This window comes from Stegastes partitus, unplaced genomic scaffold (assembly GCF_000690725.1).
Source record: "Stegastes partitus isolate 25-593 unplaced genomic scaffold, Stegastes_partitus-1.0.2 Scaffold163, whole genome shotgun sequence".
In the NCBI taxonomy this organism is placed as follows: Eukaryota; Metazoa; Chordata; class Actinopteri; family Pomacentridae; genus Stegastes; species Stegastes partitus.
Window position 1 is genome coordinate 546,629 of NW_007577894.1, and position 13,839 is coordinate 560,467.

The 13,839-nt window shown below is 40.8% G+C and overlaps 1 protein-coding gene across 3 annotated transcripts in view; it reads right to left on the bottom strand.

The window, feature by feature from the left end:
- Positions 1-246: 246 nt before the first annotated feature.
- Positions 247-13,839, bottom strand: part of LOC103355670 (cGMP-dependent protein kinase 1) — an 85,376-nt gene continuing 71,783 nt past the window's right edge. For all 3 annotated transcript variants that reach the window (XM_008279543.1, XM_008279542.1, XM_008279544.1), the window contains 11 exons: positions 13,596-13,661; positions 11,103-11,177; positions 7,031-7,127; positions 6,786-6,925; positions 4,969-5,058; positions 4,334-4,475; positions 3,755-3,918; positions 3,419-3,541; positions 3,264-3,326; positions 3,107-3,173; positions 247-2,973 (listed from right to left, as the gene is read on the bottom strand). In XM_008279543.1, coding sequence (XP_008277765.1) covers positions 2,875-2,973; positions 3,107-3,173; positions 3,264-3,326; positions 3,419-3,541; positions 3,755-3,918; positions 4,334-4,475; positions 4,969-5,058; positions 6,786-6,925; positions 7,031-7,127; positions 11,103-11,177; positions 13,596-13,661 — 1,126 coding nt within the window. In that variant the 3' untranslated portion in view covers positions 247-2,874. The remainder of the gene's footprint in view (positions 2,974-3,106; positions 3,174-3,263; positions 3,327-3,418; positions 3,542-3,754; positions 3,919-4,333; positions 4,476-4,968; positions 5,059-6,785; positions 6,926-7,030; positions 7,128-11,102; positions 11,178-13,595; positions 13,662-13,839) is intronic.

Consider the following 13,839-nt stretch of genomic DNA (forward strand, 5'->3'; position numbering starts at 1 on the left):
CTGAATCATCTCCACTTACCACTAAGTGGATGACATTAACTCTAGGGCTGATTATTAGATCTCAGGGAACCTTCACCAGCAGTTCTCAGGCACTGGAGTCATGGGAGATGATTTTGTGTTTTGTTTTTTTTTTCTTCTTCTTACCAGCAGCTCCCTCGTGTGGCAGCAGCAGCAAACTGTAAAAAAAAAATGTCCACAGCACCAGCTCTCAGTCAGGTAGTCAAATAACTAAGAGACAAACACGACTCAAAAGTATTGTTTTTTACTCTATAATTTTAAAAATCTTACACGTGGCACTCTGCAAAATGAATTTACAGCAGAAAAAACAACATAACACAAGGCAAATATCAGGTAACTTTGCAGAAGGCAGTCCATAGAAAAACTCAAAACCAGTGGTTTGGAAAGTGATGACATCCATAAGGCTTTGTGATAAACATAACCTGCCGTTAACACAGTAAAATACTTATGTTGTATCTACAGAATAAAGATTTCTTCTCTTTTTTTTTGTTTGTTTTTAGCTTTCCATCAAGAGATTTCTGTAAATTTGGATGTAAATGCGTCAGTCTGCTCGACTGCATGGGGTGAAATATGACTTCATCTAATCAAATGCGAATGTGACTCATTATGCATTAACGCTATCATACCATTAAAGATTGTCAACAGTGGTAAACAAGAGGATTGTTTTTTTTGTGAACCGCTCAAAACTGCAAATCATTCTTGCCGTCTCTAAATGCTCAGATGTCAATGACTCTAACAGGTGATGGATGGTCCTTCTGAGCTGAGATTAATGCTCACTGGTGTTTAATATCAGGCCAGTAGTGGTTGAATTCATCAGATCACATTAGATATGTAGAGAAAAGCATGTCATTGCAGCCTTATCAGGGATGAGAGAATCATTTTTACTGTTACTAAATGTTCCTGTGAGATAAATCAAAGGCGTAAGCAGGAAATTTACTTCATATACACTTTTGTCAGCCATCAAATGACTAGAAATTCTCCTTCCATGGTGATTAATGTATTTATTGGATATAACAAAGGATGAAAAGCAGCCATCTAAGAGGACACATAAGTTTTTTGAGGTGTATATGTGTTCATGCAGCATTGAAAAGGTCTTGTGATGTTAATTTCGTATGCCATTGACTTAAGGCACTTACTTTCCTTTTGATTTCATGATCAGATTTTGGGATGCGAGAGGTGATGAGTTGGGTGATGGTTGAGATACCGTGGCGCTAGTGGTCGAAAGTTGTGAGTTTTCGCAAAATATAATCTGTTTTTCGTCCGCTGTTTGTCTGTAGGAGACATATTAACTTTTTCCATAAGATGTTAAGTCAGGATAGTCTTGAGATAACGTGATTGTGGTCAATTTCAGCTCTAAAAAAACAACCAACAGAACGGTGAATTTATACGGATGAACGTAACACGGTTAAACCTTTTTAAAAACCTTGAGAATACCACTTAGCACGATGTAGCATGGCATCAAGTGATATCAAACAAATTGTCACTCAAGTCTACAAACGTACACAAGTCTCCAATTTTCTAAAGAGTGACGTCAAGTACAATACAAAGTAATCAAGCACAAAATAAAATCACGATACAAAAACAATAACCAGTACTGTCATCTCAACATCGCTTATTATAATTTATCAACAGCACCAAAGACATTGAAACCATGTTCACAGTTATGTCAGCACTATACAAGAGCGAACAGAGGACGTCCGGTTTGGGTGAACAAGAAGAGGCATTTGGGTGATTTCAACTGAAGAAGAATGTAGGCAGAGAGGCATTCATATGAGTGAATAAAAGCATTTTAAAGAACCCCCCCAAAAAAAACAACAACAGTGTGACGTCTACTGAAGCTTAAAATGAGCTATAACTGCTGATTTTCTCAGTTAATGGTCTTAAGTGCATAATGACACATTGCTTCATGGAAATACTAGCTGACATTTCATGTGTGCCGGTGTGTGATTCATTAAATTTTAAGCAGGGCACTTTAAGAGTCACGTCTCTTTCCACTGAATGCACAGTGTTTGTGCTTTTCAAGGTAGATTAATCTTACACAAAGCGTACTAAGTATTTGATTTTAGCCCAGTTGTGTTCATGTGTGACGCTGTAACTTGTAAATTCAAATACTATGTACCATACACCACTGTATGCCGTTCGTATGTTAGATAAGAAGAAAAACTGACATTCAGGTTAGTCTTGAGCACTTGATACCAGTTTATCTTGCAAACTGTAGTGTGGAGATCTCTAGAAAGTATCGCAGACTGCGGCAAGCAGCTGCATGTTGAAAACCAAGGAGCAACTGCAGTAACATCTTATCCCCTCCCATCAAAGTCTACCCAATATTTCACCAAATATTGCAGAGAAGCAAACCTAGAAAGAAATCAATCATCAGCCTCCTCCCTTTTTGAGTAGACCTCCACAGATTCACACTCTTATTTATCCTGGAACCACATCTTAGACAAACTATCAAACATCCATCCATCCACTAAGCGTCTTTCCCTGTTACATGGGAAAACCTGGCTCCATTATCAGCCTCTGTTGTATTGTGTATGTGTGTAAGTGTATCCCTGCACTTTCTTTGCCTTTGCCTTCAGACCTTAGCGTAAGACAACACCGAAGAAGTGCTACAGCAGTCCCATTGTAAATGCTTGATCCAGAGCCACAGTGAAATAAAGGCATATCGGTGACCCAGAGGGTTTGCCATCCAACTGTTTATCTTCTCTTCCATATCCTCTCTTTCATTTTTAACGCAGTTTTTTTTTTTTCTTTTTTCTTTTTTACAACATAGCCATGTCCTCCAAGATGGCCTCCAAGCCATCAAAAAGCCAACAAAAGAAGAGTTTCTTTTGGTTTTAAGGTGAGAGGAGGACTTCAAAAATCAACGTCCCAGCCGGAGTTGTCGTCGGGAGGTGGGTCCTCGTTGTCCTCTGGGAAGCTGTCGAAGTTACTCGTGTCGACTGCTGATGTGACCTGGCAGAAAGACAAAAGAATAAATCAAACAGCCACGACATTGAATGGATTTCAACGGGTGTGACTGACAACAAAAGAGGAGTTGCAAGACAAAAACATGTAACGAGTGAGGCTGTCAGCAACGTGCACTTACATTAGGGATAATAGGAGGCGTCAATGTCCCCTTCTTCAAACCCTCCCAGTTAAAGCCCTCAAACCATCTAAAGTAAAAACAGCATCGTGTTACACAATAACACTGTGAAGGGAAACGAATGAATAAAGTTATTACATTCACTAACAAGTGTCCTTACTTGTGCTTTTGGATGTCTTTGACACCGTTTTTCAAGTTTCCCAGTCTTTCAGAAGGATTATCCCTGACGTAGTAAAAAAAAAGCCAAATAATTCAGTATACAGAGCACTTAACTGAAACGCTGTGAGCTGAAGCGCCAGAGGCACTGACACTTACCTGCATAGCTTTTTGATAAGGTTGGCAGCATTTTTGGTAATTTTCTTTGGAAATTCAATCATGTCGATGCCTCTCAGGATGATATTGTAGGTTTTCATGGGATCGGGGCCAGAGAATGGAGGACTAATAACACAGGCCAAGATATTAGGTTTAGGTAGAATAGAAGGAAAGGATTCAATCATATACAATTTAACAGTTTGCACAAAACAGTTATGCTTGAATATGCCACCTGCTTTAGAAAACACTCCAAATAGAGTTTTGTAAGGTAACACACACGTCATCACCGGATATACCTAATAAACAAGTTCTTATGGACATGCCCAGGCTTGTCTGTACCTGCCAGTTAAGAGCTCAAACATGAGGATTCCTAGGGACCAGTAGTCGGCTGAGATGTCATGGCCTTTGTTGAGAATGATCTCTGGTGCTACATACTCCGGTGTCCCACAGAAGGTCCACGTTTTCTTCCCAAACCCGATCTTTTTGGCAAAGCCAAAGTCCACCTGAAGAAAGGGAAGATTGCATTGACAGATTTTATTCAGTTGTGCAAAGTTAAATATGAATTTGAATCCACTTTATATCAATCTGGTTCTTATTTGTGTCAGATCATGTTTATTCTTATGTGTCATATTGCTGAAGATTGAAACGGTGGCATTAGTGACTTTGGCATAATGAATAGAAATAGCTGCGCTGCTGGTTGCCGCACTGCCAAATGAGACAAACTGGCTTTCTGCATGAGGAGACAAGTAAATGGCAGTATGCCTCGAAACTTTTATTTACAGCCAAGTTCAAAATTTGTGTGATTTTACCATCATAGAAAGACGGCATTTCTCCTGTTTGCCTTATTTCAGTCTTTTCAGAGCAAACAGTCCAATTAAGATGTTTTTTTTGAAGGATGGTTCCATATCGATTTCTTACCAGTTTGGCGTAACCCCTGTGGTCCAATATAAGGTTCTCTGGTTTAAGGTCTCTGTAGATGATACCTTTGGAATGCAGGTAAGCGAAAGCCTCCACCACGCAGGCTGTGTAAAACCTGGTGGTTGAGTCCTCAAATGAACCCCTGGAAACACAGTACGACATCAGATGAATTTCGAATAAAATGAGTAAAAATGCAAACCAGTACTGGCAGCAGACAAGTACAATAGTCCAACAATGATGTCTTTTCTTAGGCCAAGCAGCAGGTTCCGCCTGCTCAGGTTACCATGACAGCCTTCAAATCTTTTTGTCAAAATACCAGAAGTGAGCGGTTTCAGAAAATCACCACATGATTTAACATATTCTAACCAAAATGCCATTAATATGACTACAAAGCTATTGTTCTGCTGTTTAAAAAGTGTTAAGATAAAAACTTGTGATTTATGTCAAAGAATAAAATGTGAAGTGACTTTTTGGATAAATTATAAGTCCTGTAGACATGAAAGCAAATCTTGCAAAAGAGCATCGCACAAAGACTGACCACCATTACTTCAACTGCAACACTATGCTTTATAGTACCCGCTCCCTGTATGTGGATGACACAAATCCTTTATATGATCTGGAGAAAAAGAGCTTACCGGTCTCGAAGGATGGTCCACAGTTCTCCTCCTAAACAGGCTTCCATCAACATGTAGAGGTACTTGCTGTCCTTGAAGGTTCTATAAAGTCTGAAAACACACAAAAGAGTTTTTCATCTTCAACAGCTGCCTTCAAATGCTTACATTTCAAATGATCATTGTGCACAAAGAAACATTAAATCAATGCAGGAATGCATATTTAAAACTTGAAAGCTGTTCTATGCACTTATAAAATGATCTCTAACACCAATATGTTACATTAAAATTACATCTTTAAACAAGCATTACACTGTAAATATTCAGTTAAAGCCAAATCAACCACCAGTTGTGTAGGACGCAATTTAAAATCAAAATGCTCTTTTTAACACCGAATAGAAACAAAGCTGAGAAATACAGCTATTTGCTATTAGCTAGATATGTGTTCATACTGTGTCTGCATCACAGGTAGCCTCCTAAGAACTCATACTTTCATACATTCATTCGGCACCTCATCCAGACTGTTTCCAATTAACTTAACTTGTAAGTACACAACAAAACTGAGTACACCCTAAAAATGTTTTCAAATACGCCAAAGGTGTTTAATTGGATTTAAGTCCTTGTCCAGGCCAAGTTTTTCACTTTTTCCTTATTTTAAAACCACTAATGTTGGAAAACATCTCTCCTGCCAAGCATCTTAACCCTGGGAGTCGTCTTTGCTTTTAGTATTTTAGAAGGCAAGCTTGCATTCAGAGCGCTGTCTCAGAATGACAGCTTCCCTATACCCTCTGCAGTCCCATATCAGCACACCCCCACCGTCATGTTTCTCAGTCAGCACTATGCAGTCACTGTGGTGGTCCTGGCCAAGCCCATGCCAAGCAAGCTGGACCCAATGTGATCCAAACAAATTTATTTTGGTTTTCATCTCACCAAAGAATGTGCTGCCAACATTCATCCTGCTTCTTTTCCCGTTCTTTGGCAAAATTCAATCTTGCAGTTCTGTGCCATTTTGTCAGCAATGGTTTTCTTCTTGGACACCATCCGCACAGGCTGACTTCATGCAATGTCCTTCACAGTGTCTGAGCGGTCACTGAAGCACCATTTTCCACGGACAATCCTCGCGCCAAGTCAGAAGCACTTAATAAATAGCAAATGGAGCGTAGCGTCATTATTCGAGGATGACTAGTGAACCATCTGTTATTGGTAGCGTGGCTTTACCTAAACCTTCTTACCACTGCTGAAACTGTGATTTGGCCGAGGCTCAGTATCCTGCTGTACTGTCTCTCGTCGTTATGAAGCCTCACAATCTGGTTTCTTAATTGTTCAGGCAGCCTCTTACCATGTCAAGCCATGCTACGTTAGACGAAAGCCAGGCCAGAATGAAGAAATCTGTGGTCATTTCGTAACCATGTTTGCGCAATTAGCCTTGATTGGAAACTACATGACTTATGACTTGTTGTTGCAGCGGTCACAGGTAAACTGACTGTGGTTGCACCGAGGTTGTACTTTCTCAGCGTCGTCTAGCTAACCTGTCTGGTTTGAATCATAAATAGCTTGAAAACCCTACACAGCAACTTAAAAAACAAAACATCATTTTTGTAAGATCATATAACTTGGAATCATTTAGCCTTTTTTATAATATGCACATGTTTGTTGTCTGCAAAAGGAAACCTTTGTTAACAAGAGCAAGTGCTGCAAGTCCCACAGAGAAAAGCCTAATAATTGAATCCAGGTCCTTCTGGCTCCGAGGTAATAAAGTGCTGGTCCTCAGGATATATACGTGGCATATTCAGTGTAATTATTTGTACAGCTTTTGAAAGAAGCTGTTCGGAGGGATGTACCTAACAATGAAGTCAGAGTGGGCTTCTTGCATGATGAGCTTCTCTGAACGAATGTGCTCCTGCTGTCTCGTGTCAACAATGTGTCGCTTCTTCAGGATCTTCATGGCGAAGGTTTTGTTCTCATCGCTCTTGAGCTGAACCTGCAGCGAGAAGGACAGAAAGAAACGGAAACACAAAAGTCAGGTTGCACGTGACCTTGCGTGTTCATGTCATGTATGTTAATGTTACAGTGCAGTGCCACGTACCAGCTCTACACGTCCAAAGCCACCAACACCCAGAGTGTCGATGATGTTGAAGTCAGCCAGGTTGAGATTGAAGAAAAACGCATTCTCTGCTTCGTACCTGTGGTGCCAGGGAAAAAAAATTAGGGGGAAAGAAAAAAATCGGAACAGGATTAGAGATGAGATGAAGGATGAAAGAACATATAATCCACTTTCAACAACCTGAGACAAAATATCCGTCTCTCCTTGAGCTCATTTGTTTGCAAATCTTAGAGGATTTAACTCATAGTAATCTATCGAGGATGTTATTGAGGATGTGGAGTGTATAAATATGAACACATGAACAGGATGTGTTTGACTTCAGTGCTCTGGAAAACAACTCTGACCTCTCTTTGAACACAGACTAACTGTCCCCAGCCTGTCCCCATTCTTGATAGGAAAGAATAAAGATGGGATATCCATCACACAAGCCGCTCTCTGCTCAGCTGGCTCTGAAGACATGCCTTGGCTCTGCCACTGAACACCACAACATGCCATTGCTGACCTGCACATGCTGGCAGCGGAGATTGTTTCCACGTGTCCATCCCTTATCCCCAGATGCCCCATGTCTTCTCTAGTTATTGTTTGATCCAGACAGAGTTTCATCAGCTCAGTCTCTGGATCAGTGGGCTTAGGACAGATCTGAGCGTGGACCGGCCTTTCTGGGTCACTCAGAATCAAGTATCGCTTCTACATCAGCCCTTTTTTCTCACAAAAACGGCACTGCTGTATGCCAATAGACAGAGATTTATCAAAAAGCACCTACAAGGAAGACTTGTTTAGATAAGTCAGCAGTCTTCCTGCATGGAGCAGCAGGGATTAAGTTTATTTACACAAAAGTAAGTAAAGCAATGGCTCACATTTATGAGCATTGTTCCGTAGGAATGTGCTACTTTGGCCTCACTTCATCCTGGGTTATGTGGCCGTCTCAGATATAAAAAGGGAATTTCACTCATTTCAGATGCAACAGAGACATCAGTTAAACTGCAAGCCAGGACAATTAAACCTTTTTCCCTGAGCTACATGCCAGTGGGCATTGTGGTGGCACGTGTTGGCAGGTTACCCAGCACAGTGTTTCTCAGAAACACATAAGGTTACTAGGACACTCACGGTTTATTTGTGTGTGTATATAGGAACTACTACTATCATGTGAGATTTACAGGTGATCCTTTCATCTTTCTTTCCCCTCCCCTCCTCTGGAAGTCGGCCCAGAAAACTCTCTAAATCCCAACGTGATCTCTACTTAAGAAAAAGGACGGTGAGAAGTAACCAAGAGTGCATGAATTACCGTGTGCGTGGCAGGATTATTACTAAGGTCAAGGTGACCAGCACAGAAGTCACACATGAAACTGATGAGACATGATATGTTTGGGTCCTGTTAATGAAGGAGGTGTTGCAAATTCTGTCAAGATATAAAGGGATCAAAACTCGGGGGATAATTTTACATTGTGAGGGGCTTAAGAAGATTTATTAGTAATGGCGTCATTCAGCCAGCAGATGGCAGCATAGGGAGCAGAAAGTGATGAACGGAAACTCAGTCAAAGCTGAACCACAAAGTTATCTTTTATGTTAAGACAACACACAGGAAATGGAGATGTATTCTATTCTGTACAAAAGATGAATACATTCCTGAAGTGAATAAAATGGGACAACCTTGAAACCAGTCAATTCACTACAACTGAAATGTACCGAGTCTGTCTCAACCAAGAACACATTGAGGGAATCAATGAATTGTGTAGATATTTACTGAAGCAGATATATAGATACAGATTTTCTCAGCACAAGAAAACCCTCGTCTATGTCTGTGTCCGAAGCATGAGATGTCGGAAACTGGAATATGACACTGGTGAGCAGATCCAGTGGGACTGGAACCACCTTAAATAGACGTCTAAACCACGACCTTGAATAAACACAGAGCTCATCGGCATCGAACACTGAAACGTAATCCTGGTTAGTTACACAGTATATGCATTTCAAGGCCTTTTACGTGGCATTTAAATAAAATGCTAGTTGTTCCTGCTATCTGGCGAGCCCATTACCAGCACAGCAATACAAAGTGTTCCTATGCAGGTCAAGTAGCACCCTGGTGGGTGATAATCTGTATCACTGAACGGATGAGGTCATAAAAATGATGCAATCCCCATGTGTGTAACTGTGTGCGAGTATGCGAGTGTGTGTGTGCGTTATTATCCTCATTTACTTTGCTCTAGTTCTTCTTGGTCTAGCCTGACTCGAGGGAGCAAGAGAGAGAAGAGAGGAAAGCACTCCTGACCTTAAAACTGACTCTCCTTAAATGTCACTTTTATTTACGAGCAATTTCTGCCTATTGAACTTCTACACTTGCTCAAAAGACGTGGGACATGCTGAGTCATACCGGGTCATATTTTCCCATCAATCTTCAGTCATAAAGGGTTTTTTTTTTAAGCTGGATGGGCCTGAATTACTGCTTAACAGTAAGTGGAAGTCTAATGTGGAGATGGCAGTTTGAAAGTACAGAGCAATTTCAGCACAAAAAAAGTGGAGAATGAAAGCAGGTGTTAACTGATCCGAGCACAGTGTGAATGGCTGCTTTAATTTGAGCAAGCAGGAAAGAGAAAAAGCGTTTTAGGGTCCTTTATGCCTTTATAAGACAATCAGCGGTTGCGATGACACGCACATAAAGAGCTCCAGGAAACTGGATTCGACATAATTATATTCTTGAAATATTTCTGTCTCAGATTCCATGCCTTCAAATAAACAAAATAGCAGTTTTTATGCATGTAGAAAGTGAAGTGAGATGGATGTATTTGTGCTCCTCCTGCAGAGAGAAGGACCAGCTTGATCAAAAACAATGTCTAAAGCAGGGAGGTAGTCATTGAAGAAAAAAAAAAACCTGCCAACCTCAAAGAACAGCTGCAGTTTGCCGTATAGTTACAGTACTGTTGATATCTGCTTATCCGCTGTGACCAATTAGAGATAGTTTCCATCATCGGGGATCCTGACTCAGGCTTTTCCTCACCAAGAAACAAACGTGCCCTGCTGGGCGGGGAGCGCACACGACGGGGAGCAGCTACCTTAATCAGGGTGAAAACGGTTTTGATGAGACAGGTTTCAGGGAGCAGAGGGAATGAGTGGTTCTATTTTGAGGTGAAGCCCTGCAGAGAATGGGGCTGATGATAAGATAACAAATGACAGCCATGAAGACACATGACTTTTTTTTTTTCCCCTCATTTGCATGAAATCAAAATGCAGGTTTCTTTAGTGAGCCGTAAGAGGCACCGGGTCAAGGATGAATGCCCGAGGTAAGCCAATGCACCCTCGTTCAACCCATCCTATCTCTCTTCTTTCACTGCATCTTTCCAGCTCAGTAACTGGTGTTATGTTCTGCTCTTTGCTGACTAAATGCCACTGACTCGCAAAAGATGACTGGCACTCTCAGCGGTCAGCTGTAAATCCAAAGCATCGGACAGAAGTCTTGTCTGCGTTGTCACCGGTCTTGTTCTCTCGCTGTCTCTCTTCACTCCAGCCATCTATCTACATATCAGATAAGCTGCTTCTGCTCTCTCGCTCCCTGTAATCTGTCATTACTGAGCTCTTGTTTCTCCCCACCTTGAATCACACCATAGCGCAGAGTGAACGCGGTGTCAGATTATGCCAGTAGATGACTGAATCAACCCCAAGATGCCCACCTCATTGCCAAGATGCCCGGCCTGCGCCGTCTTTAATGCTATTCTCTTGTTTCCATAGTTACGATAAATAGAGTACATATTAATTCCTCCAGAAATAGAGGCGGAGGTCACAGCCTCTGCTTTCTGGGTTGCCACCCGGGTATTGTCTTGTTATGTAATACACCTAACGGCACTAAGAATTAACAGCTGGCCCCGAGCATGTTTCTTTATGAAACATTACCGCGGCTGGGCAGTCACGATAAGTTTGAGGAAAGTGAAAGTCAAATTAACTAATTACAAGAAAAGAAACAAAACTGAAAAATCAACATGAAGCACAAAGCAGTAGGAGATATTTGCATAGTGGAAATTTTTATTAATTCATGCGTAACAGTAATTGGTATTTGTCTTACTTGGCTTTGGCGTCAGCGTCCTCGTGACCTTTACTGGACACATCCTCCAAACCTCCAATCAGGTGCTTGAATGAACTGAAACGCAGACAGTAAATGTTAAAACAGAAACTATTTGATTCTACACTCTTTCACATGTGCCCCAGTACCATATGTAATGAGTGAACAGCTTATGGTTAAAAGGACTAAAGCAGTCCGTATAAGAAGCTGGTGCAATGTATGACCAGACTGTCGTAAAAAACACTGCCAGTTACTATTAAATATTCATCAGTCTGCTTTTAGAGACAAGCCTCAAAAACTCACAGATGAGAAGACAGACGAGAAGATAGAGCTACCCCGAAGAGGTGTAAAACAGTGTGATAGCAGATGGTGGGCGAGACTGTGCATAAATTCTTTTACTGAATGAATTACATTAAAAAAAACATACTGTGCTCAGTGATAAAGAAGTCACTGAATATTATAAAAGTCATCATTAGGCATACAACTCCCATGACGGTATCTTTTTCAGTAGTTAGTAAAGTCGTTTATTTAACTGAAACAGAAAAGTGCAAGAATGTTCTTTTCACGCCTTTATAGTTAAAACTGCAATAATCAGAATTAATCTGTGAATTCTCATTAGTGTGACAACAGAGGATATGAAAGTTAAGGAAAGACTATGATAAGATGTGAACTGAGGAATAATAAGCTACATAATACACAAACTCTGATATCAAATCCTCCACGCTTGCACCCGTGGGGAGATGTGCAACATGAAAAAAAAAAACACACCCGTGCTTCGGCTCATTTCCGTCTGAAGTATGACTGCCTATGCAAAAGACATCCTGGAAGAACAACTAGCCGAGACAATTTTCAGGCAAGGCTCATCAAGCTGTCAGCCAGGAGATGCAATGCATCTGGTGTTTTCTCCTGTTGAGACCATAATGCCTCTAAGACGGGACTGTTTCTGAGCTGAGCTTTTCTTTAAATGTTTGGCTGTCTGCAGTGTCTATTGCAATGGCTCCCTGCTGCTTGCTGTTTTTTTTTTTTTTTATTGCCTGTCTGTTTCCCACGGCTCCTGCAATTATACTCATCTTCCCTCTTAAAAGCTGCACTGTTTCATTTTAAAGGCATGCATGGGATGGACTGAAAATGAATATAGGCGCACAGAAAAGCAAAGAATAAACTAAATATCCTGCACCGATCTGGCCTGGCTGGATGGCACACACACACACAGACACATTGAAGTAGCTTCGTGGGTTGCGACGGCATTAGCTGCGAGTATGAAAGGCAGCAGTAATCACCTGTGCTGGATGACTCACTCACAATCCCCACTGCTGGCTGTGAGGATGGCCCATTTGTGCCTGCCGTGTTCCCTGAGGCCAAAGGGAGGCCCTGGGTAAGCTGATACCGTCTCCTCCCCATGCCCAACCCGTCTGTTCTCTCTATTTTCACCACAGGACTTAATGCTAGAGACAGAGATGCTCAGAGACTAACCGTTTCCTTAGATAGTAACCTGTTATGAACTTTTTTTTTTTTTGGGAGCCACATTACTTCTTTAAAGCTGCAGTTTATGAAACATTGGTATGAAACGTCAAAACGTATTAGTGTAATAAGAGGAAAACAGCAAGAGATTATTGTGAAGCTGAAAAATATGGTTATGTTCTTTGGTAATGTCTTGATAAACATCAGCGGGAAAAAAAACAACCTTTGTTTTTAGACATTCCTGCAGAAATCTTGCATACATTTAAATTCTTTGCTGAAGGTGGATTTAGGACACATTTTACACCTGGTTTCCTGACATCATTTAACAAAGCAAGTCCAGATCTCTGGAGTTTTTCTTTGTTTTTTAGGCTTAAGTCTAGAAAGCACTGATAATTTAGTCAGTCCTGAACATGGAAAACGGACCATTCAGGCAACTTAAGGTGATGATCATGACTTTGTATGCAGCTACTCAAAGCAATACTATGGAACTTTGCCTGACAGACTTTCAATGAAGCCATAAGTGACACTTGATGAATCAGTTTAGCATTAGAAAAACCAGAGAAGAGACTAAGTACGGCTGTAGCAAACTCACTGATCATATTAAAGTGAGCAAGTGTGCTTTTGATTTCAGCTTTTTCTTTTTTTTACATGTTTTACTTTGAATAACGTGCAAGGTCACATTCATCTGAAGTTATTGAAAATGAGTATGCTGGGTAATTTTAGATAAAATACAATTTTCTATGATAATGCTGATTTTTCTTTTGAGCTTCGAAATGAAAAGCAATGAAATGTGTTGTTGCCACACGAAAAGGTGTAAAAATGGGTTCATGCTGATGTCTCAGTAAAAGTAACACTTGCATGACACTGTCCTTGTCATTAAAAGCAGGATTTGTGAGCTAGTTTTGCTTTCATTGATCTATTCATTGACTTCTTGTACCACTGGTTGCATGCAAGAAAAAAAAAAAGAAGAAGGAAAGAATCGCCCGTCTAGAACAATCTTTAAGTTCTTTGGGGATTCATTTTATCGATACTCACTCTCGATCGATGACTAGACAGGTAACTGCCTCTGCTGCAATGACGCTGGCTGTCCTGATGTCCTCCCTGGAGAAAATGACAACACAACATAATTAGGAAAAGCGGCAAAGCTAAAACACTTCATCCAGTAATCACACACTGCGTAGCCGCTATTAAATTACATTATTATTCATTTTAAAAGGCTTCATCAGAGCTGCGAGGATGGACACAGTTAAAACCTAACACTTAGTCATGTCTTATTCAA